Source organism: Bos mutus, chromosome 1 (assembly GCF_027580195.1).
Source record: "Bos mutus isolate GX-2022 chromosome 1, NWIPB_WYAK_1.1, whole genome shotgun sequence".
Classification (NCBI taxonomy): Eukaryota; Metazoa; Chordata; class Mammalia; order Artiodactyla; family Bovidae; genus Bos; species Bos mutus.
Window position 1 is genome coordinate 1,346,079 of NC_091617.1, and position 24,846 is coordinate 1,370,924.

Here is a 24,846-nt window from a genome sequence, read left to right on the forward strand (position 1 = left end):
CCTAAGCCTCAGGAATCAGATAAATGGATTTTTAGCCCATCAATACTTGCCCCATAAGAAGACCAGCAGCCCAGCGGATACACTGTTGGCCACAAGCTCGTTCCCTTTACACGCCTTGCTCGACGTATGCGACACATCACATTTGAATGCAGTGCTGATGCAGCTTCTGCAAACCCCCTGCCTAACTTTTCAAGCAGTCCAGTGACACAAGTCAGAAGTTCTTGCTGCGTGGCCTCTGGGTGAGTCTGCTGGGCATCATAGATAGCGTCATAGCAAAAAGCTGAAACTTTGCAGAAAAGAGGCTAAAATAAAGAAGGTGGAGAGGAAACCTTCACACAGACTTTCAAATGTCTATTGATTTCTTTACAGTTTTTGGCCACACTGTGCAGCAATGTGGGGTCTTAGTTCCCCGACCAGGGGTCAAACCCGCCATCTCCAGCACCGGAAGCATGAAGTCTTAGCCACTGGGTCACCAGACATGTCCCTACACAGGCTGATAAAAAGTTAGTGAAACAGTCTTTTATTTCTAGTTTGGAAAAAAAAAAGGCCCTTAAATTACTAGAAGATTATTCATGGGATTAATCACATTTTAAGCCAGGAGATGGGTGTCAAGGGCCACTGAGTGTCCTTTGACAGGAGAGGCTGGGACAGGTTCCGTGACCTGCCCAAAGGGCCCGAGGCCTTGCCAGAACCAAGGAAAGGACCCCGTCTCCTGACCACCCAGGCCAGGCAACAATGTCCGAAATATCACAAGGGTGTCACAGCCTGTTTGCTAACAAATGATTACATGCCTTTTTAGTGTTTAAGCAAAAACTTTTTTTTTTTGGTATGCAGAATCAGTCTAGAAACTTGCAGGATTTAGGTCTCGTGGCTCAGCTGGTAAAGAATCTGCATGCAATGCAGGAGATCCTGGTTCCATCCCTGGGTTTGGAAGATCCCCTGGAGAAGGGAAAGGCTACCCACTCCAGGACTCTGGCCTGGAGAATTCCATGGACTATACAGTCCCTGGGGTCGCAAAGTCGGACACGACTGAACGACTTTCACTAGTTAAAAAAAATGTTTGTCTCTCCCACAACTGACTTCTTCCCAGGCACCCCCAAGGTCTTTTTGTGATGAGACTAAGGATCAAGTGGCTCCATCCAGTCCTGACAGGCATGTCGCAGCTTCCTTGGCACAGAGAACTCCTTCCGTGGGCTGGTGGCTTGGACCAGCACTTTGGTTCAAAGTGCTTTGGGGACTCCCTTCTTGCTCATTCTCTGGAAACGTCACGACCGACACGGAGTCCCAAGTGTCATCCTTTGGCGAGCTGTCCTTGTCCAGGGCGTCTAAGATGGGCTGAGCCGGATCCTTTAAATACTTGAAAAATTGAAAACCATCACCATAATTAGTCTGTAAGTTCCAGATATAAGACCTTTTGACTTTAGTTTGAGTTGGCATAATCCTATATCATTTTGGTGTAACTTCCACTTCTGTCCACCAATGAAACAGCTTCAAAAATCCTGAAAACCCCTCCCCACCCCTCATCTCAATAGCTTGCACACGAATCCAAGGGCCAACCAAGGGGATACTCTGAAAGTGTGTAAGGTGTGTAACTCGAGAAATGAAGTTCTGACTTGATGCACTGGCTGGATGAGGGCTTGTGGGCTATTCACCTGGAATGTCTCGGAATTCTAACTTTTCAGGAAAGGAGGAAATGAAGCCTCCTGGTCACCTACAAGGTAAGGGTGAAGAGGGAAAGTTCATGGGCATTTTTTTCTCAGCTACCCCACCCACTAGGTGTTTCTGCTTTATATAACACACACATGGGTGCGGAGGATCTGCAGCGGGCAGCCATGGGCGAATGAGAAAGTGCAGGTCCTTGATTTGAAATGCTGATCCACACCCTTAATGTGCTGTGTCTCTCCTGCCTCTGCTTTGGGCTTAGACATCATTACCAAGTTACAAAGGGCTTTCCAGGTGGCTCAGTGGTAAAGAATCTGCCTGCCAAAGCAGGAGACGCAGGTTTGATCCCTGGGTCAGGAAGATTCCCTGCAGGAGGGCATGGCATCCCACTCCGGTATTCTTGCCTGAGAAATCCCATGGACAGAGGAGCCCAGCGGGCTACAGTCCATGGGGGTCGCAGGGAAGTCAGACATGAATGAGCGACTGAACAATGACGACCACCACAACCAAGTTACCAAGAACCAACCGCATGGCTCTTGGAAATGCTGAAAGATACTGAAATGCAGTCAGCTTAGCGCTGGCTGGTGAGCAGAGGAGCAGCAGCATGTCACGTGCACTTGCGAAACCTCAAAAATACAAGTGAAACATGAGTCATTTTCTCATGAAACTTCAGTGACCTTTGATACAGACTTTTCACACTTTCCCAGGAAAGCAAATCGAAAGGCTCTGTGTTTTAGGTTCAAGCCCCAAAGAAACAAGTAGCAGTAAACTCACTTACTGGGGCCCGGCTGCTAGTTCTACTGAGAGACAGAGTTTTTTGGTTTTTTTTGGTTTTGTTTTTTAGTGTTTTGGCTTCATCACACGGCATGCAGGATCTTAGTTCCCTGATCAGGCACTGAACCTGCGCTCCCTGCAAGTGCAGAGTCCTAACCACTGGACCACCAGGGGAGTCCCGAGACGGAGATTATTAATGCAAGTAAAACTCCGAGGTGACAGCTGTTCTGTTGTGACAGTATTAACCAGGAAAATCGGTTGCTGTTGTTGTTGCCGTTATTGTAATTTTGTGGTAAGAACACCTAACTTGAGTTCTACTCTCTTAACACATTTTGAAGTGCATGTGCGTGCTCAGTCACTCAGTCATGTCCAACACTTTGCAACCCCATGGGCTGTAGCCTGCCACGCTCCTCTGTTCGTGGGATTTCCCAGGCAAGAATACTGGAGTGGGTTGCCATTCCCTTCTCCGGGGGACCTTCCCAACCCAGGGATTGAACCCAAGTCTCCTGTGCCTCCAGCATTAGTAGGTGGAATCTTAACCACCTGGGAAGCCCCTTTAAGGGCACAACACAGTACTAATTATAGCACAATCTTGCACAGCAGAAACCAGAACTTATTCATCTTGCATAACTGAAACTTCCTACCATTTGAAAGCAACGCCCCACTCCCCTCTCCCCTCACCCCTGTTAACCACTGTGTTACTCTCTGCTTTTCTATGAGTTTGACTGTTATTCTACTTAGAGTCTTCATAGAAGCAGACTCCTACAGCATCTGTATGCAGGTCCCAGTAGGGAGTTCAATGTGTATTTCTCATAATGTCTGTGTCCCTTAAACAGCTCATGACATATGAAGGAAAACAAGTGACTACAGCTCTTTCTAGACTTTGTCTTTATAGACGAGATACAACAACATGAGATTCTGTTTCTAGTACTTTTATTCTGATTTTACTGAAGAATGATAAACCTCCAGAGGCAAACAGTTTTAAGTATTCTTCTATCAGCGAGCTTCTGATCCCAAGAATGTCCCAATGGCTCTGTCCTCAGAGAACCTGGCTGCCTCACTGAGCCTTGGGGAGGGGGGCTGCGGTGTGGCTGGGCAGGAAAACAAGACTATCTGTAAGACCCGCTAGACTATGAAGAAGGCTGAGCACCAAAGAGTTGATGCTTTCAAAGTGGAGTGTTGGATAAAACTTTTAAGAATCCCTTGGACAGCAAGGAGATCAAACCAGTCAATCCTAAAGGAAATCAACCCTGAATATACATTGGAAGTTGGAAGGACTGGTGCTGAAGCTGAAGCTCCAATACTTTGACCACCTGATGCAAACAGTCAACTTGTTGCAAAAAGACCCTGATGCTGGGAAAGACTGAGGGTAAGAGGATAAGCTGGTTGGATGGCATCACAGACTCAATGGAATGAGTTTGAGCAAACTCTGGGAGATGGTGAAGGACAGGGAAGCCTGGTGTGCTGTGGTTCACGGGGCCGCAAAGGGTTGGACGTGACTAAGCAACTGAACAACAAGGCCCACCCATTCCACTTTTCTTTCTTAAATTCTTTAAAGTAACATGGCCTGTGCGCTAGGCATGCAAGGCTTTGAGCTCATGGCTCTGGGTGTGTTTACTCTAGAATCCTCCTGCGTGCACACTGTCTAACCCAAAGCTCATGCTCTTGACTGCAGCCTCCACTGGTCCGTGAGCTCCAGCCAGGCTCCCTGGGGGCAGTCTCCAAACGCCTAGGATCGATGTGTTGTCTCCAGTGGGACCTACCACGGCCAATCTCCTGGATGGGCCAGACTAGGCCATCTTTTGGCCAACCTCGTGCCATTAAAAAAAAAAAACTTTTTTTAATTGTGGAAAAGTACATATAACATAGGGGCTTCCTTTGTGGCTCAGTTTAAAGAATCCACCTGCCAATGCAGGAGACACGCCCTGGAGGAGGAAATGGCAACCCTCTCCAGTATTCTTGCCTGGAGAATCCCATGGACAGAGGAGTCTGGCGGGCTACAATCCATGGGGTTGCAAATAGTTGGACACGATTGAGTGACTAAAGAACAACAACAAACACATAACATAAAATTTACCGTCCTGACCCTTTTTAAGCATGCAGTTCAGTGGTGTGAAGTCTATTTAGATTGTTGGGCAACCATGAGCACCATCTGTCTCTAGAACTTTTTTCATTTTTTTCATAGTAAAATTGAAACTGTCCCCGTTAAACACCAACTCCCCATTTCCTCCCTCCCTTCAGACCCGGGCAACCTCTATCCTACATTCTGGTTCTGTGAATGTGAGTACTCTTAAGTGCTCGAGTATGTGCAATCATGTAGTATTTGTCATTTTGTAACTAGTTTATTTCCCTGATCGTAATGTCCTCAAGGTCCTCTATCGTAGCATGTCTCAGAACTCCCTTCTTTTTTTTAAGGTTAACATTCCGTTCATATGTATATACCATATCTTTTTGGTGGGGGCGGGGGTGGTGAATCATGAGGCTTGCAGGAATCTTAGTTCCCTGACCAGGTTGAACCCCAGGGCCGTGGCAGTGAAAGTGCCACGTCCCAGCCACTGGACCGCCAGGGAATTCCCACCACGTCTTATTTATCCATTCATCTGTCAATAGACATTCAGGGTGTTTCTGCCTTTCGGCTATGGTGAGTAATGCTGCTGTGAAGACGAGTGTACAAGTAACCAAGCAGCACTTTTAACTCTGACCTCTGTGTCTGTGGCTTTGTCCACTGTCCTACTCTTAGGTTTTACTAGGGGCAAGAAAGCCTGACCAGTCACCCCTGTGGGCGTGTACATACCTCCTCTATCTGCGGTGGAACGCGTGGCGGAGAGTGGAACCAGGGTTTAACCAGGCCTCTGTATCTCAGAACCAGGAAGAGACAGGACCCTACCACCACTGACAGCACCAAAAAGGTGGTTCCGGCAGCCAGGAAGTCTTGTTGAAGCTTGACAGAAGCTAGAGAGACAACCGAAAAACCAACAAGATGACCCACACATCAGGTAATTTCTCATCCACCACTGCATAAATACACTTGACGTCCCAGGGAAATGAATGGATACTGCTCTCTTCCACCCTGCCCTGTATGCTTTATTGAACTCTTGAGGGTCCCTTGGACTGCAAGGAGATCAAACCAGTCCATCCCAAAGGAAATCAGTCCTGAATATTCACTGGAAGGACTGATACTAAGGCTGAAGCTCCAATATTTTGGCCACCTGATATGAAGAGCTGACTCACTGGAAAAGACCCTGATGCTGGGAAAGATTGAGGGCAGGAGAAGGGGGAAACAGAGGATGAGATGGTTGGATGGCATCACTGACTCAATGGACATGAGTGTGAGAAAACTCTGGGAGATAGTGAAGGACAGGGAAGCCTGGCGTGCTGCAGTCCGTGGGGTTGCAAAGAGCTGGACACAACTGAGTGACTGAACAACAAAGGCAATCCTAAAACAAAGCAGGTGTTACCCGTCTGGCAGTTCTTGTTCTGGAGATTCCAGCACAGCCTCGTTGTATCTACTGTGAATTGCTGTCTTAGCCCGTCCTCTCTGGATCTCCCTACACTCATCACCACCCTTCACCGAAAAAGCAATTCCTGATTGCACTATTTTAGGAGTGTTCTGTTTCCAGCTCAGAAAGAAAGCACTTAGGAAAGCATACATTACCATCTGCTGCCGTTTCACAGCAAGATATGTTGCTTAAATGTCCAGGTCGAGAGATGTTTTCTTTGGTCAAAAACAGTTCTGCCTTGACTTGAAAACAGTATACTCTTAAGGGTTTTAAATCATTCAATGTGATGAAGTTACTCCTGAACGGGCGTGTCACCTGCGTAGCAAGCATCAACAACCGCACATGTAAATTACCCGCACAGGGATGGTCAAGGCCTTCCGTCTTCTCCAGTGTTTCCCCAAATTCACATCGAACACAATAACCAAAGAATAAGGCAATTCTGGTTTTAAAGAGACAGAATACCAATTTTATACATATAACGCTTACAGCCGACAAATTTCACGTGTGGAAACGGGAGGAGTGTTGAGAAACATGCTGATGGCATTAGAGCTGTGTTTCTGGCTGTGAGATCTGAAGCCCCATTGCAGCAATGGAGGGTCCAGAGCTGGAATTTAGCAAATCCCAATTTCCAGGACGAAATTTTCTCCTTTGAAATGAACATTGTATATTTCATGGTTAGTCTCGTCTACAGTTTCAAGTCAGTGGATGAACAGAGGGAAAAAGGGCATTCTAGAAAATACTGTTCCTTGGGTTCCGAATCTGCTTCTGGTTTTCGCTTCACTGTGCTGCTTCCCTTTATAGTTCTGGTGAACACGGTCTTAGAAATTTATGTCATCAGGGAAGAGTTGGGTCCCAGATTCTTAGAGGATCTTGTCCCCTGTCTCCCTCGCCTGCCGTGACACCTCCCTCCGGTTTGTCACCTCCACATGTTCGGTCAACGGCCCCTCTCTCATTCCGGACAAACTGTCACTATTCTATGGGGAAATGAGAAAAAGACACCACACACTATGGGGATACGGGATTTCTCCTAAAGGACTGCTTTCATATTGGGAGATACAGTAGAAAACACTAGGGCTTCCCTGGTGGTGCTAGTGATAAGGAACGCAGGAGACACAGGTTCGATCCCTGGGTCGGGAAGATCCCCTGGAGAAGGAAATGGCAACCCACTCTGGTATTCTGGCCCGGGAAATCCCATAGACAGAGGAGCCTGCCAGGCTACAGTCCATAGGGTCACAAAGAGTCGGACATGACTGAGCACGCATGCGCGGGCGCACAACACACACACACACACACACACACACACACACACACACAGAATACGCTACAACCATTGGAAATGGTGGCAGCTTCAGAGTGTGGAGATAAAGTGGCTTATTATATATGTTGACTGAAAAAAAAGGCAGATCATTCAACAGTATATAGGACATGATCTTACTTTTAAAAATACAAACGGTCATACTATATTTGAACAGTAGGATTATAGATGATTCAAAACTTTCTCCCCTCCTGTTTAACGATGATAACTGCCAGGGCAGAAAAGAAACAATTTTTACTCCACATAAGGAGTAAAATATGACACCACATAAGGCAATTTCAGGGAATTCTGTGGTAGTCCAGTGGTTTAGGACTTGGCGCTTTCACTCTCATGGCCTGGGTTCAATCCATGGTCGAGGAACTAAGTTCCTGCAAGCTGTCTGGCACAGCCAAAATTTTTTTTTAAGTAAGAAATAATTATTTTAAAAAAGGTAAATTTAAGGACAATATGCTTTTCTTAAAAAAATTATCTATTTATTTGGCTGTGTTGGGTCTCAGCCGCAGCACGTGGGATCTTTCCTTGTGGCACACAGGCTTAGTTGCCCTTCAGTATGTGGGATCTTAGTTCCCTGACCTGGGATCGAGCTCAGGTTCCCTGCCTTGGAAGGCAGATTCTTAAGCACTGGACCGCCAGGGGAGTCCCAACACTATTCTTTTTTGAGTTTATTTCAGCAGCCAGTTGGCTATTCCAGAAGAATCACAGACTACAGAGAAGAGCTACCGTTCAGGCCTGAGACAGTAAGGAACGCAGGAGACCTGTCCTTAGAAAGGTCTTGTTTGCAAGGCTGACCCAAGGCTGACATCTGGGAACTTGGCTTTGAGGAGCGTCCCACAGATCCCTAAGTGATAAGGCTGTTTTAATGTATAAATGATGCTTCTGATGCTGAACACCTGCTCTACCTCTGGGAGTCAGGAGCCCTGGTGGCTCTGCTGGGTCGAGGGTGCCTGTGTGACCAGCCCCCAGTACGAGCCCTGGGTACTGAGTCTCCCAGGAGCTTCTCTGGGAGATGCGATTTCACATACTCGGTTACTCTTGTTGTCGGGGGAATTGAGAGTAGCCTGTGTGATGAGGGGAAGACTCCTGGAAGCTTCTGCCTGGACTCCTTCAGACTCTGCCCCCTGTGTCTCTTCCCTTTGTTGACTCTGTTCTGTGTCTTTTCTCTGTAATAAGTCACAGCCTTAAGTACAACTGGACGCTGAGTCCCCGAGGATCCTTGGAGCAAATCTAGGGGTTGGGTTTGGGGACCCTTGACATTTGGACTCACAGCTGGAATGGAGACCATATCAGTGGCTTTCAGAGTCACTTTAGCCGCAGAATCTTTTGCTCACAGAAGTCCAAAGCATAGATGCTCTGGTTGAAAGGGGAATCCCTCCCAGATTCTTCCAGACCTCCTCTGTTCCAGTTGACCAGAACTGTGAACTCAGATTTTGGGAAACGATTATTTCTTTCTTCCCTATTTGCTGAGAGTCTGCCCTTCAGTGAGTTTTGCCTTCCTTGGTGTTTTTACACTCACTGTAAAGAAACAGGGGCTTCCCTCGAGGTTCAGCTGGTAATGAATCTGCCTGCAGTGCAGAAGACCTGGGTTCGACCCCTGGGTTGGGAAGATCCCCTGGAGAAGGGAAAGGCTACCCACCCAGTATTCTGGCCTAGAGAATTCCATGGACTGTGTAGTCCATGGGGTTGCAAAGAGCTGGACACACTGAGCGACTTTCACTTTCATAAAGAAACAGAGCAAGTGCAAACATCAGCAACGTGGGAGACACAGCACTGAGAGCACGGGCCCTCTGGAGCCAGGCGCCTCCTCCGCGTGCCTCGGGCAGTCCTTACACTCCCTCTCCCTTTCAGTGAAACTGATGGGTGCAAAGGGTAAACGAAAGGATGTATCCAAAGTGCCCGGCCCAGTGCCAGACACGAAGAAAGCTCCAGATAAACATACAGCTCTTAAAATTCTTATAAAAATTAGAGTAATGTTGAACGTAGGAAATCAGGAGGTTCACACACATAGTGAAACATCATTCAATGTAGCTTGAAGGGACCTCCCTGGCAGTCTAGCGGTTATGACTCTGGGCTTCCACGGCAGGTGGCACAGGTTCGATCCCTGGCTGGGGAACTAAGGCTCACCCCCCACCCCCACTGCTGTCATACAGTGTGGCCAAAAAATAGGAAAAAAAATGCAGCTTGGATGATCAGACACTGGAGATGACCCTGGCCCAGACACCAGGCCCCTTTGCTCTGACCCCTCCTTTGTCAACCTTACCCTGCCCAAGGCCCTCACATGGCCCCATTTCTCTTTTTTTAATTAATTAATTTATTTTTATTTTGGCTGTGCTGGGTCTTTGTTGCGGTGCATGGGCTTGGTTGCCCTGCGACATGTGGGAATCTTAGCTCCCCAACCAGGGATTGAACCCGTGTCCTCTGCATTGGAAGGTGAATTCGTAACCACTGGACTACCAGGGGAGTCCCAGGCCCGCATTTCTGATGGATCCAGGCATGTGCGGTTCCCGGATGTGCCCAGCCTTCTCCAACCTACTGGCCCTTCTCCTTGGAACATGCCCTCTTCTCGCCTTCACTGAGACTTTTCACCTATTCGCATTGCCTTCTTTGAAAACCATTCAGATCAGAGATGTCACATAGCTTAACCTTGCAGACTGCAGGAGTAAAAATAGGCCCATGAGTAGAAACAGGCCCATGAGACCTTCCCAATGCTGGAGTGTGGCAAAGACTCCCTGGGCACCAGCTGAATCCAGACTCAGACCACGGGGACTGTGTGATACGAGGCAGAGAGGGCCCTGCAGATGGGTCTTGTCCTCTAAGGGTGCACTGGGATACCCTGGTGTCCTTGGCCATTTGATTTTCCTTTTGGCTGAGCAGAGCAGCTTGTAGGATCTTAGTTCCCCGACCATGGGTTGAACCCACCAACTGCAATGGGAGCTCAGAGTCTCAAGCACTGGACTGCCAGGGAAATCCCCTCCTTGGCCTTTCGTTTGCTACCCAGAAACTCCAAAGAAAAGAACATCAAAAACAAAGAAGAACATGCTCTTGCCTGTTTAGCTCCTGCCTTCTCCCAGTAGTAGACACAATACACAAAATAGGCCTCAGTGGCAGGGACATCGAAGGGAGCAGAAAGCCTGATGATAAGGGAGCCTTCTTCTGGGGTCACCCGGATGTTTTCTGGAGGCCCAATGGTAGCTGAAATAGAATTACAAACGAGATCCATCAGTCTATGTAGATACACGTGTGTGCATGTATGTGTGTGTATATATATACTGTGCAGTGCCGAGTTGCTTTAGTCGTGTCTGACTCTGTGCCGCAAGGGACTGTAGGACTGTAGCCCACCAGGCTCCTCTGTCCATGGGACTCTCCAGGCAAAACTACTGCAGTGCGTTGCTATTTCCTCCTCCAGGGGATCTTCCCAACCAGGGAACGAACCTGTGTCTCTTGCGTCTCCTGCACTGGCAGGCCGATTCTTTACCAGAGGTCTTTCTGCCATATGCTATGCTAATAACAAGTTTTATAGGCTAGCTTTTATCAGGTTTCCAGAGAGCTGGAAGGTTAACCAAAGGTCAAATTTTCATGAAAAGATTTTGTTAGCTCTTACCTTCTATATATATTTTCTTTTTGTTACATATTTTTTTATATAGATAAAAGTGGTGTTTACAAACTTTTAAATACATTTCTCTTTTAGCTTTTTCCAATAGGACACACTTAAACATAATAACATGAAACACTGCTATCACAAGGGCTTCCCCAGTGGCTCAGGGGTAAAGAGCCTGCCTGCAATGCAGGAGACTTGCAGGAGATGTGGGTTCGATCCGTGGGTCAGGAAGATCCCCTGGAGAAAGAAGTAGCAACCCACTCCAGCCTGTAAAAACCCACAGACAGAGGAGCCTGGCAGGCTATCATCCAGGGGATTGAGGACTGAGCGACTGAACAACAACACTATCATGTATCTATTTGTTAAGACTTTTCATGTTCTGGAATACACATCACTGGAGAGTACTGTGATTCTGGTACACTATAGAAGAAAGACTATAGCCTTTATTAAGTAAGCATCTAACCTGTATAATTAACCAGAGGAACTCAGATCAAGGAACAGGTCATGTGCTCCAAGTTCTTAGGGGCCTGTTTCTGCACGTTTGACACACGCACGCAGACGATCATATCGCTGGGAACCGTCACCTGTTCACGAGAGAAGGGCTGGCTTTCTCTCTAGCTTCCATGCCCCACCCTGGGCTCTCCCAGGTTGGGGAGGGTTAGGCACGTGGTCTGGCCACCTTTCTCTCTGCGTAAAGTAACTGGTCCCCGGAGGGCCTGCACTCTTGCCCTCTCACCTCCTTTGTTCTGGTGGAGGAACTAAGTCCAGACAGATACACTGTCGGGTGGGGCCCGTCTCAAGCCTCAGTGTTGTTAGCAGACTGGCCACGAGGAACAGAAAAAGCTTGCATCACACCCCCCACTCACGGACACTGGCATGAATATCTTCAAGGTGCCCTTCAGACGGTGAAGTCGCCAGAGCGCCGGTCAGCCCGCCCATGTGCAGGGCCAGGGCCCCCTCCCCGCTGAGCAGATTCTCCACACTTTTTTGTGACTCACCCAAGGGAGTGGGTGTATGTGCCTGGATGACCACATCCCTTACACCACTGAAAGGTCAGTGCCCAGGAGTCTGATCCCAATGTGATGAGCCTGTCTCTCCAGGGCGGACAGCCTGCCTTCTCTCCAGGCCCAGAAGGAGGACCTGATAGGTCTGTGCGGTGACTACCGACAGCGGCGCCCACGGCCTGAGCGATCACTTGAAACCTGGCAACACGGATTTTACATGTGTGTCCGCACAGATCTGCATGTAACAACCATGCAAGGCCATCCCCATTTCTCAGAGGGGGCAACTGAAGCCCAGAGGGATATGACCTGCCCAGAGTAACAGCCGGTCAGGGGCAGCGTTGAGGTTTGAACCCAGGTTTACGTGATGCTAAAGCCTGCCCCCTTCAGCCACTGTCCCAACCCCTCTCCCCTCGAGCCCTCGGTAAGGCATCGTCACGCTGTTTACCCATCCTGACTCGACCACAAGTGCCGAAAGCAGCAATGGGCTCTGCAAACACCACTGGCTCGAAGAGACACTCTGCCAGCAACTTAACCAATGACACAGCCAGCCGTTTCCAGCCGGGAAGACAGACAGCGGCAGCTGGCTGCCAGGGGCCTGGTGACATCACGACGGGCCCTGCTTCTGTCGCTGCCTACTCTGTTCCCTACTAATCCCACTGAGGTACAGCTCAGATGTCTGGCGGTGCTCCATTCAAGGACAGAGGCCTGGTCCCCAGTAGATGACCAGCTGGCAGGGACCACCCTGCCTTCTCGTCCCATCCTCAAACTGCTAGCAAATACTGATTTTTTTCCCCCCTTAGCTTCTTATTACAGGAAATTTCAAACACATAGCAAGTAGAGAAGACTGTAGCCAAAGAGCATGTACTAGTCACCCCATTGTACATCAACTGTCTTGGTCCAGGAAGTTTTGTTTCTCCTTCACCTTGTAAGGACCACCTTGACCCTCCCACTCTCCGGATGGTTTGGAACAAATCTCAGGCATTACATCGCTGCATCTATAAGATATGTATCTTGAAAAGACCAGACCCCTCCCTTTAAAAAATAAACAAAATACCATTATAACATCTACAGTATGTGAACAACAATTGCTTAGCAAGTCATCAAATATCTAGACAGCAATCACATTTCCTCAACTGTCTTATACTTCTGTTGAGCTTGAATAAAGATCCTAAGAAGTTCCATACTTTGCATCTGTGTAGACATGGGAGAATCATCAGGCATAGCTGACCATGTAAAAAATGAATCGTTAAACCTGATGCCAAGAGCCAACTCATTAGAAAAGACCCTGATGCTAGAAAGATTGAGGGCAGGAGGAGAAGGGGACAACAGAGGCTAAGATGGTTGGATGGCATCACCGACTCAAAAGAGATGAGTTTGAGCCAACTCCAGGAGATGGGGAAGGACAGGGAAGCCTGGTGTGTTGTGGTTTATGGGGTTGCAAGGAGTCGGACACGACTCAGTGACTGAACAACAGCAAAAGGAACAAGTCTATGAACTAGTGTTTGATGACTCTGATGCTCCCTTCCAATATCCGGGAGGACATCTGTTCATGCAGTCATTCCACAGATATTTTCTGCTATGCGACAGGTACCAGTCAAGGCTGAATTAAGAGCTTTCCTGAACATAAAAGAAGTTGTGCCAGATGATGGTGACCAGTGAAGCCAATACACTATTAATAGTATCACACTCAGCAGAGAGGTTGGCCAACTTTCTCAGTCAAGTGCCAGGGTGAATTTAGGCTCTGACAGGTCAGACAGCCCCCAACATAACTGCTCAGCTGGCCTGTTGCAGCATGGGAGCAGCACTGGGCAGTCCATCAATAGATGGGGAAACTGTGTTCTGATAAAACTTTTTAAATTGAAGAATAGTTGATTTACAATACTGTGTTAGATTCAGGTGTGTGTGTGTGTGTGTGTGTGTGTATATACCTTCGCGTGCATGGTGCTAAGTTATTTCATTCGTGTCTGACTCTGTGTGACCCCATGGACCGTAGCCCGCCAGGCTCCTCTGTCTGTGGGGTTCTCCAGGCCAGAATACTGGAGTGGGTTGCCGTGCCCTCCTCTAGGGGATCTTCCCAACTCAGGGATCGAACCTGTGTCTCTTATGTCTCCTGCAGTATCAGGTGGGTTCTTTACCACTAGCGCCACCTGGGAAACCCCTATATACATTCTTTTTTTTTTTTTCGTATATACATTCTTTTTCAAATTCTTTTCCATTATAGGTTATTTTAAGTCCCCTATGCTACAGAGTAGGTCCTTGCTACTTATCTATTTTATATATAGTAGTATGTATCTGTTAATCCCACACTCCTAATTTCTCTCTCCCCTTTCTCTACTTTGGTAACCTTAAATTTGTTTTCGATATCTGTGAATCTGTTTGTTTTATAAGTTCATTTGTATTATAGATTTAAATTCCCCATGTAAGTAATATCATATAATATCTATCTTTCACTGTCTGGCTTACTTCATTTAGTGTGACAATCTCCAGGTCCACCCACACTGTTGCAAATGGCATTATTCCATTCTTTTTTAATGGCTGAGTAATATTCTATTATGTATGATAATATCTATTATGTGATGCGTGTACACACACATCACAGTTCTGATAAAACTTTATGTACAAAAACAGGTCGATGGCCGGATTTGACCTGCAGGCTGTGGTTTGGCAACTCCCTAGTGTAGCAAATCACCCTCCCCTAGCCCCAGCCTCTGTGGACAGTACTCTGGTTTGACCATCACACCCATCTGGGTGCTGGTTATTTAGGCTGAGAGGCAGGACTTAGGCGCATGGAGTCAGTACCGCTTAGCAAAGAGCAAAGTGCAAACGTTAAAGGAATTTGTACCCAAGTCCCCTTACCATTCCGATAGTGTTCGAACCAAGGTGCTGTTGCCCAGGCAGAAACGAGGCCCCCGAGCTTAGCTCGAACACGTAAAGAGATGTTGAAACGCCGTGGGAACCCCTCCGAGAGGCTGTTTGCGGTAAAGTCACACTCTGTCCTGGTGAGGTTCGTACAATCCACCTTGCTATCTTCTTTGTTGACATCATACCAGTTACTACTGGTGCTGCTGCAAACAGAAAAAAGGATTTCACTTAGCAGAAATCTCTCTTTGATCACATATCACAGTTCCCCCAGGGTTGAGTTTTTAAAAAAATTTTTTCATTGAGATATTCCTCACATATCACACACTGCTCTCACTTAAGGGGACAGTTCAATGGCTTTCAGTATATGCGCAGGGTGGTGCAACCCTCCCCATACCCGTTTTAGAATATTTTCATCATCCCCCAAACAACCCCCATGCTTAGAGCATCACTCTCGACCTCCCCAATCCCTAAGCCCTAGGCTACCACCGATCTATTTCCTATCTCTAAGGATTTGCTTGTTCTGGCACTTCATAGAAATGGGATCATAACTGATGTGGTCTTTTGTGATTAGTGCCTTTCACTTAGCCTGTTTTACTTAGTATGTTTTCAAGTGTGATACATGTTGTAGCACGTATCAGTACTTTATCCCCTCTTATGGCCAAATTAACGTCCGGTTGCATGTTTATCCATTCATGTTCTGACGGACAGGTGGGCTGTCTTTTGGCTATTTGTCTTTTGGCTTATTCACTTTTTGGCTACTGTGAATAATGCTAAGAATATTCACATACAAATTTTTGTGTGAAATTATGTTTCCAGTTCTCTGGGGTGTATACCCAGAAATGAACTTACCAGGTCATATAGTTACTCTCTTTTTAACTGTTTTCCAAAGCAGCTGCATCATCTTATGTTCCCGGCCACAATGTATGAGGGTTCCGTTTTCTCCACATCCTCACCAAGGCTTGTTATTATGACCTTTTTATTGAAGCCATTCAAGTGTCTGTATTTTCTCTGGTGACTAATGATGTTGGGTATCTTTTCATGTACTTACTGGCTATTTGCATATCTTCTTTGGAAAACCGTCTACTCAAATCCTGTGTCTCTATTTTGATTTGGCTATTTGCCTTTTAATTGCTGAGTTGTAAGAGTTCTTTTATATGATATATTCTGGATACAAGTCCCTTATTAGATATATGGTTTGCAAATATTTTCTCCCATTTTGTTCCACAGCCAATGTTAATGCTTCAAACTCAGCCTCTGTAGCCTATGTCTTAGAACCGATACTGTGTTCATGCAACCACACCCCAGTTTCTCACTGGTGTAGAGCTTTGTTTTCACCCCATAGTTGCCCATTTAAAAAGAGTCATGGACTTCCCTGGTGGTACAGTGGATAGGAATCTCCCTGCCAGTGCAGGGGACAAGGGTTCGATCCCTGGTCTGGGGAGATTTCACATGCTGCGGAGCAACTAAGCCTGTGTGTGCCACAGGCTACTGAGCCTGTACTCTGGAGCCCGCCAGCCTCAACTACCAAGCCCACGGGCTGCAACGCCTTAAGTTGCAAGCCTACAGTCCGTGGTCTCCAACAAGATAAGCAAGCACAGTGAGAAGCCCACACGATGCAATGAAGAGCAGCCCACCGCTCGTTGCAAATGGAGAAAGCCTGTACAACAACGAAGACCCAGTGCAACCAGGAAAGAATAAACCATTTGTAAAAAATAGAGTCCTGCCCACAAGGAAACCTTGCTGCCTGTAAGGCCATGCATCCTTGTAACTGAGAATGTACCCCCTGTTCCGATACCACATGCCCATGCGGGATTCTATTACTAATCCCGACTCTGAGCTCTGTCCTAAGGTGACAGACTTGAGAAAAGGCAGAGGGGTGACTCCAGAAGCCTCAGTGGGGGCAGCAGGCAGTGTCCCCTTGAGAGACAGGCTGTGCCCTGGACAGCAACTCTGGCCTGGAAAGCAGGGCCAGGGGAGACAGGAGAGATGAGGCTGGGGTCACAGCCGCCAGCTCTCCCACACCACGTGGGCTTCTAAGGGTCTCTCTGACCCAGTCTGGAGACTCAGCTTCTGCTAAAGTGGCAGGTAACCCGATGAAAGTGATATCAATACATGTGGCCAAGGCTTCCACCGAAGATGCCCACCAGACTCACACACCACTGTACCTTGGAGTCCTGGGACCTAATTGGGAAGGGGATCACAAACCACAGGCGCCCCCTCTCAGACTGGGGGCTGTGCTACAGAAGCAGGTGGGTGATTTTTTTTTTAAAGTTACACAGATACCTGAAGGTACTCTCACCTTCTCCCTGCCAATTCCAGCTGTTGAACTGGGGCAAAAGGCCCCCTCTGGGATTAGCCGGGGAACTGACCTACCATGTTCCACCTCCTCCCCTCTCCTCCAAACTTGTCCGTTTTGGATTTATCCCAAGGATGCAAGGATTTTTTCCAATATTCACAAATTAATCAGTGATATGCCACATCAACAAACTGAAGAACAAAAACCATACCATCATCTCAACAGATGAAGAAAAAGCTTTTGACAAAATTTAACAGCCATTTATGATAAAAAAACTCTCCAGAAAGTGGGCATAGAGGGAACACATGGCAACACAACATAGGCCATTTATGACAAACCTACAGCTAACATCACAGTCAGTGGTGAAAAGCTGAAAGCATTTCCTCTAAGATCAGGCACAGGACAAGGATGTCCACTCTCGGCACTTTTTAAACACAGTTATGGAAGTCCTAGCTACAGCAATCAGAGAAGAAAAAGAGATAAAAGGAATCCAGATTGGAAAAGAATAGGTTAAACTGTCACTGCTGCAGATGACACGACATTACACACAGAAAATCCTAAAGATGCTACCAGAAAACTACTAGAGCTCATAAATGAACTTGGTAAAGTTGCAGGTTACAAAATTAATACACAGAAATCTGTTGCATTTCTGTATGTTATTTCTGTACATTCAGAACTACTTTTTTAAAGTGTTTCTTAAGAACGGGGTTTAAAACGGCACAAACCATCCAAATTTAAATGACAGCTGACACTGTTTGGCTCCCCATCTATTTGTAAAGGGTAAAAATAAATTGCTGTGGGCCCCATTTAAATGGATAATGCAATGAACACAGCCTCATGGCATGACACCGCCCAGGCCTGGAGCCCCAGCCTCTTGCCCCAGCCTATGATGAATCAGCCAGTCTGAGCAATACCCAGCAAGCGGTCCTGGCTCCTGGCAATGTGTTCATATGGACAGCCTCTGTCCCCCAATTTGTCTAATTTTGAAAGCAACCTCAATCATGAGAGGGAGCACAGCCTCGTGATTAAACACATGGACTCTAGAGCCAGAATACCCAGGTTCAAACCCAGTTACTTCACTTCTCTGTTCCTCAGTCTCTTGATCTATAAGATGGGGATGCGCTAGAGCATCTGATTCTTAGGATTGTCTTGAAGGTTGATCTCGTGGACAAGAGGAAAATGCCTGGACCAGGGCCTGGGGTTTCTACTCAGTTCAGTTCAGTTGCTCAGTCATGTCCGACTCTTTGCGACCCCATGGACTGCAGCACACCAGGCTTCCCTGTCCATCACCAACTCCTGGAGCTTACTCAAACTCATGGAGTCACTGATGCCATCCAACCATCTCATCCTCTGTCATCCCCTTCTCCTCCTGCCTTCAATCTTTCCCAGCATCAGGGTCTTTTCAAATGAAAAGGCAGCGGTGCCTACTAAGCACCATCTAAAAATATTTATTAACAACCTGAGCAACCAATGATTTCCCTGTTCACCTTCTGTTACATCATTTCCAGAAATGATTAAGTAAGTCTGTCCTCTGTGAACCCAGCAAGTCCTCTTCCAGAAATGGATGAAAACAGTCATCGATTTGAGGACATTACTTTTAATAGTCACAAACTGTCAACTACACCACTCGTGGGTGGGGAAAAGTAAAAAAAAAAAAATCATGAGTGATACATCATATAACAAAACATAGAATAAAAATGTTCACACTGAAATAACTGTAGGAAAAAATATTCACAAGCTTAACTACATTAAGTTAAAAGGGGAAAAAAAAAGGAAGCAGGACCCAGAGGTGTGACTCTAGTCTTGTTTCAGTCTCACACAGATGCTGGCATATTTGCAAACAAGTCCATGTATTTAGAAAAAACATCTAGAGAGAAATACACTAAAACAAGAATAGTGATTTGTCTTGGACCCCAGGTTGCTTTAATTTTGTACTTTTTACTTTTCTGGGTTTTCCAGATTTTCTATAAAGAAGGTGCTTTGCTATTAAAATTAGAAAAACGTGAAGTTAAGAGAAAAAAGTGAAGTTAAGAAAAAAGGGGTTGGGAAGACTGGGGTGGGCAGGCCCTGGCGTGGCAAGAGGCCAGGTGGGGTGTGACCTAGAAAGGGCCCGGCTCTCTGCCTGCCTTTATTTTCAAGAAAAAACAGAAATTCGGTTCTTTTTTTAAAGTGAAATTTCCAGATTTGTAAATGTTAACACTAGTTAGGAAAACAACAACAGCAACAACAACAAAAAACCATTGTGGGCCAAACAGACTCTAGGCCAGAGGATCTGCCACCTCAGATTTAAACTTAAAATTTTCGCACAATGTGTTCTATGTAATTTTGGCTTTGCTGGCATGACTGTCAAAAAATGAAGGCACATTCATTTAAAGTTACAGTGATGTTTCCTGGAGAGAAACAGAATGGAAAATTTAAAGTTCCATGAGCCTCATAATTAAATTACTTCATGTAACTAAAAGGTCCTAAACTTGTGAAAGTATCTAAAAACAGACCAGCAAAAAAAATCAAAGGCCCTCTTCCACAATCAAGTCTGTAATTTGAAAAGAAAACATAAAAATTTGCCTCTGTTTGAGTTTTCATGAGCCCTCAGCTTTTCCAAACAGGGATGATGCGTGAATGCGTGTGCATGCTGTCGCTCGTCGTGTCCGACTCTGTGACACCATGGACTACAGCCCGCCAGGTTCCTCTGTCTGTGGGATTCTCCAGAAAAGAATACTGGAGTGGGTTACCATTTCCTCCTCTAGGGGAATCTTCCTGACCCAGGGATCAAAGCCAAATCTCTTATGTTTCCTGCACTGGAGGGCGGGTTCTTTACCACTAGAACCCTAAACAGGAACATTCACATTCAACTCTGTTTCCTTTACCAAAACCAGCCCCTAACCTGAAAAAAATATCTTACAAAATGCTTTCCCAATAGAAAACAGAGTGAAACAGGTTAGTCTGTGATGTGAAACCGTCAAAGGCTTTAACAAATCCTTCTAGTGTCCAGAGGCCCTCTGTCAACTCATAAATGTACTTCCCCAATCAAGGCTGACAAGTGCTAGTGGGTAGATCAGCTGTGACTTCCTCTTACTGCAACCTTCGGGCAGCGCTCTAGGAGACTGTGTTCACTGAAGGTTGAGCGGGGCCAGCTCTAAGCAGGTGGCCGGTGCAGTGGCACAGAGCTGTACTCCTAAGAGGGTTCCTGACTTCAAGCTCTGCTGTTGCCATCCTGAACTCCCCAAAGTTTTTGAACCAGGAGCCCCACGTTTTCATTTGGTACTGCACACAAAATGATGTATCTGGTCCTCACGGACAGGTCTGTTTATTACAGATGATCATGTTTGAAATTTACCATCACTTAAGAAGTAGATAGGGATTTCCCTGGCGGTCCAGTGGTTGGGACTTTGCCTTCCAGTGCAGGGGAGGTGGGTTTGATCCCCAGTCTGGGAGCTAAGATCCCCAATGCCTTGAGGCCAAAAACCCAAAACGTAAAACAGAAGCAATATTACAACAAATTTAATAAAGATTTTAGAATACTAAAACCACCTTAAAAATCTCTCTAAAAAATAGACATAGATAAATGCAATCCAGAGATAGGCCTCAAATCTCAGTTTAGAATTAATTTTTACAATGTGCTCAGTCATGTCTGACCCTTTGTGGTCCCATGGACAGTAGCCTGCCAGGCTCCTCTGGCCATGGAATTTTCCAGGCAAGAATATTGGAGCTGGGTGCCATTTCCTACCCCGGGGATCTTCCCAACCCAGGGTGTGTCTTGCATCTGTTCTGATAGGCAGACTGTTTACCACTAGTGACACCTGGGAAGGCCATCATTTTTTTAAGCAAATATTGTTACACTGAACAGTTAAAGATAAAAAAGAAGTCCTCTGGAAACCTCCTCCTCTAACAAATTAACCACTTGTAATTTTTCCACATGCCCTACCTGTTCTGACCACAGATTCATTCCAAATTGGATACAGCTGCACCTGCTGTCATATGACACATAATTACCCTTTTCAGTGGTCCCTAAGGGCTCATTCACAAGTTAACTTGACACAATTCGTCAACTTCTAGCCAATGGACATGAATAGACACTTGAATGTATATCTTCATGAGTGTAAGTTTGTTTGGTTTCTTTTTTTTTTGATACAGAAGGTTGTATTGTCTGCCTGGAATAAAAAAAGTAGTATGGACATTCCCACGATTCTAAATGAAGAGAACTGACTTTTCAAGAGGGCTGTGCTCACAACTGATTCTGATTCAGCGTGTGTCCACCAGCCACATTCTCACCAGCACTAGGCATTCCCACTGTTAAAACTTTTGTTTATTTAGTAATCTAAAAATGACTTAGCCAATAATTTTTGTTTGTTTGTTTCGGCTGCACCTCAGGGCATGTGGGATTTTGGTTCCCTGACCAGGGATCAAATCTCTGCCCCGAGTATTAGAAGCATGCAGTCCTAAACGCTGGACCACAAGGGAAGTCTCACAATAATTTTAACTTGGTCTTCACTTAATGCATCTACCAAGGTAAACGACGGCTTGGATTTTGCCTTTCTCCTTCCTCTGTGTGTCTACATTGTAAATCAAGTGATGGCCAACTGTAGGAAGGCTTGAACAGGAGGTGAGGGAGAGAATGAGGGGCCAGAATAAAATGCAAAATGGATCACCAGCTTAGAAACTGGGAATTAATTGTTCATTAATTGAACAGCTTTCTTATTAGGCCAAATTCGGGCCAGAAGGCTAAATAATCCAGATTTTGAAACCTGAAGACGATGAAGACCAAAAGATACCTCTGGCCCTTTCCAGACAGGAAGCTCTTTCATACAATCTCCGCCTTAAACTGATGAATCAACTTCCACACAACTAAGCTGTCCTGTGGTGAGACAGCTGAGCTCCCTGAGGGTCAATATCCTTTCAGCCTTCCGGATGAGTGGAGGGGTTGGAGGGGAAGTTGTGAAATCTCCATCCTTGGAGATTTAAGAAGTACAAGAGAGGGACGTCCCTGGTGGTCCAGTGGTTAAGATTCTGGGCTTCCAATCCAGCGGGTGTAGGTTTGATCCCTGAGCAGGGAACTAAGTTCTCACATGCTGCACAGGGTGTGGCCAAAAAATAAAAAGTCCGAGAGGACTATCTGCTTGTGACGACTTTGCTTACAGTGCTGCCAAGGAGCAAGAACAGGCAGCTGGCCCCAGGTTCTGTAACAATTCCACTCCCAGCTCCCAGGAAGAAGGCCAACAGAAACATTGCTTACTATTTATACTGCACCTGGTAGACCACCGGCCTCGGGTCGCTGTCCAGGGACACCGGCTCCCAGCTCAGCGCCTGCTGGGCGTTGTACAGGTGAACCTTCAGGTTTCCAGGAGCAGGCAGCTGGGCCAGGGAGTCTTGAAAGGGACAGAGAATAAGAGAAGGAGGGAGATGAGGGAGAGACAGGGAGGGTCAAGAGGAGAAAAGTCGATTACAAAAATATGTAATTCATGCGGCTGGGGTTTTGATATTACCCATTCTCCCCACATCCCCTACGCCTTTAGCCTTTGACTAAAGACAGCCCTTCACCCTAGAAATGGCATATGGGGGTTCCCTTGGCTCTCTTCCCTGGAGATTGCATGAAGGGTTCCCTCAACTTTCTTATCTTGGTTTAACTATTTGTTAATCCCATAATTGATGCTTTTGAACTGTGGCTTTGGAGAAGACTCTTGAGAGTCCCTTGGGCTACAAGGAGATCCAACCAGTCCATCCTAAAGGAAATCACCCCTGAATATTCACTGGAAGGACTGATGTTGAAGCTGAAGCTCCAATACTTTGGCCACCTGATGCAAAGAGCTGACTCATTTGAAAAGACCCTGATGCTGGGAAAGATTGAAGGCAGGAGGAGAAGGGGATGACAGAGGATGAGATGGTTGGATGGCATCACCGACTTGATGGACATGAGTTTGAGCAAACTCTGGGAGACAGTGAAGGACAGGGAAGTCTGGTATGCTGCAGTCCATGGGGTTGCAAAGAGTTGGACATAACTGAGCGAATGAACAACAAAAGATGGCACAGTTGACACAGTCTGTGGGGAAAGGGGCTTGGGGCTGCCTTTCCACCTGCAGGTTCCAGTTCCATATGAGCAGGTCCTGGCTGAGGCTTAATGAGGACACCTGTCTACCTTTAGGAGTAGTAGTGTTAGTCGCCCAGTCATGTCCAACTCTCTGTGACCCCTTGGCCTATAACCCACCAGACTCCTCTGTCCATGGGATTCTCTAGACAAGAATACTGGAGTGGGTGGCCATTCCCTTCTCCAGGGGATCTTCCCAACCCAGGGATCAAACCTGGGTCTCCAGCACTGCAGGCAGATTCTTTACCATCTGAGCTACAGGGAAGTACAGGCTGGTATGGTCCCACAGGGGAATTGGTAGGTGGCAGGGGGAGAGGAAGGAGAAAGGCTTCCCTGACCAGGAATTGAACCCAGGTCACAGCGGTGAGACTGCCTGTAGTAAGTGAGGGTAACATAAGAGCTTGGGCCTTGGTTTCTTCTTCAGGAATAAGGAATAAACCATAGTACACTGGAGAAGGTTCTGGAGAAGATTAACTTGATGGCTACTGGACAAGCATGAGACCCTGACTTTGATATAAGGAATATTTGGGAAATCTCCACAAATGTGTACACACACACCCCAAACCAGATGTGCAAATCCCAAAGACACCTGGGAGGGTGAGGACTTGTCTTCTGGGCTTCATGTGTTTCTCAAAGACTCCCCCAACGTCATAATCACTGAGGCTAAAATACAGATTCCCATGCCCCACCCCAGACCAGGAACTGCATTTTCAACAAGCTTCCCAGCTAATTCGCATGCACGTCGAGACGTTTGAGAACCACAAATGGCAGAAGAACACGTTCTGCAGGGAACCACTGCCAACGTCAGAATCTCCCCTCCTTGGGATGGCCCGTGACCTACAGGACGGGGCTAGAGGCCACCAGGGTGGAAGGCTTTTCTCTCGTGAGGAAACACATGGTGATGATAAGGCTTTCTCTGAGACCAAAAGATTAATGAGAAACACCCAGAGCTGGAAAGTCTGAAAAACAGGCTATTCCAGAGTTCCAAGCAGGAAATTCAAAACACACATTTTCAGTAAATGCATCTCAAAGAAGGATGCCAAGACCAGCTGAGAGCCTGGCCCACCGTGCTCCTGCTGAAAGAAGTTGTGGCCTGGAGTCTGTGGCCACCTGTTTACTTACAGAATGCCCATCACTTTCACAGCTAAGGCCTGGGGCTGACCTTCCTTCCAGACCTTAATTCAACCAGCTACCTTGACACTCCAGCCAACTCATGTCAGGCCTGACGGAAGCCGGCCCAAAGATGCAGCGTGGCGGGAGGCTGCTCTTCCAGACTGGCCCACCCTGCTCACTGGGGCTGCTATGGCCCAGTGGATCCCAATGTGAGCTCAGGAAATGAAGTCCTGCTTCCAGGAGATGCTGTGCAGGGTCTCAGGGGGTGAGGGCTTGGTTAGGGCTGGGCACGGGACCAGCCAGGAAGGCCAATGTAGTGTCTTAACCCGGATTCATGCTCTTATTGTTCCTACAGGTCAGACAACAGGTCTCACAGGCCAAGGTCAAGGTGTTGGCACGCTCCCTTCCTTCTGGAAGCCAGGGGAGAAATAGTTCCTGCCTATTTCCTTGCTGAGAAGCTGCTCACATTCTTTGGCTCCTGGCCTCTTGCTCCAGCAATGCTGGGCTGAGCCTGTCTTGTGCTGCCAGCTCTTTGGTTCCAACTTCCTCTTCCAGCTTCCAAGGATCCATGTGATTGCACTGGGCCCACTGAGCCCAATAATCCAGGAAAATCTCCCCAGCTCAGGAACCCTCATTTAATCAC

General features: G+C 46.9%; 1 protein-coding gene across 1 annotated transcript in view; it reads right to left on the reverse strand.

The window, feature by feature from the left end:
- Positions 1-338: 338 nt before the first annotated feature.
- IFNGR2 (interferon gamma receptor 2) overlaps positions 339-24,846 on the reverse strand; it is a 31,385-nt gene continuing 6,877 nt past the window's right edge. The window contains exons 2-7 of the mRNA XM_070366653.1: positions 22,242-22,374; positions 14,707-14,915; positions 10,295-10,440; positions 6,092-6,251; positions 5,231-5,388; positions 339-1,356 (exon numbers count right to left, since the gene is read on the reverse strand). Of these exons, the coding sequence (XP_070222754.1) occupies positions 1,126-1,356; positions 5,231-5,388; positions 6,092-6,251; positions 10,295-10,440; positions 14,707-14,915; positions 22,242-22,374 (1,037 nt within the window). The 3' untranslated portion in view covers positions 339-1,125. The remainder of the gene's footprint in view (positions 1,357-5,230; positions 5,389-6,091; positions 6,252-10,294; positions 10,441-14,706; positions 14,916-22,241; positions 22,375-24,846) is intronic.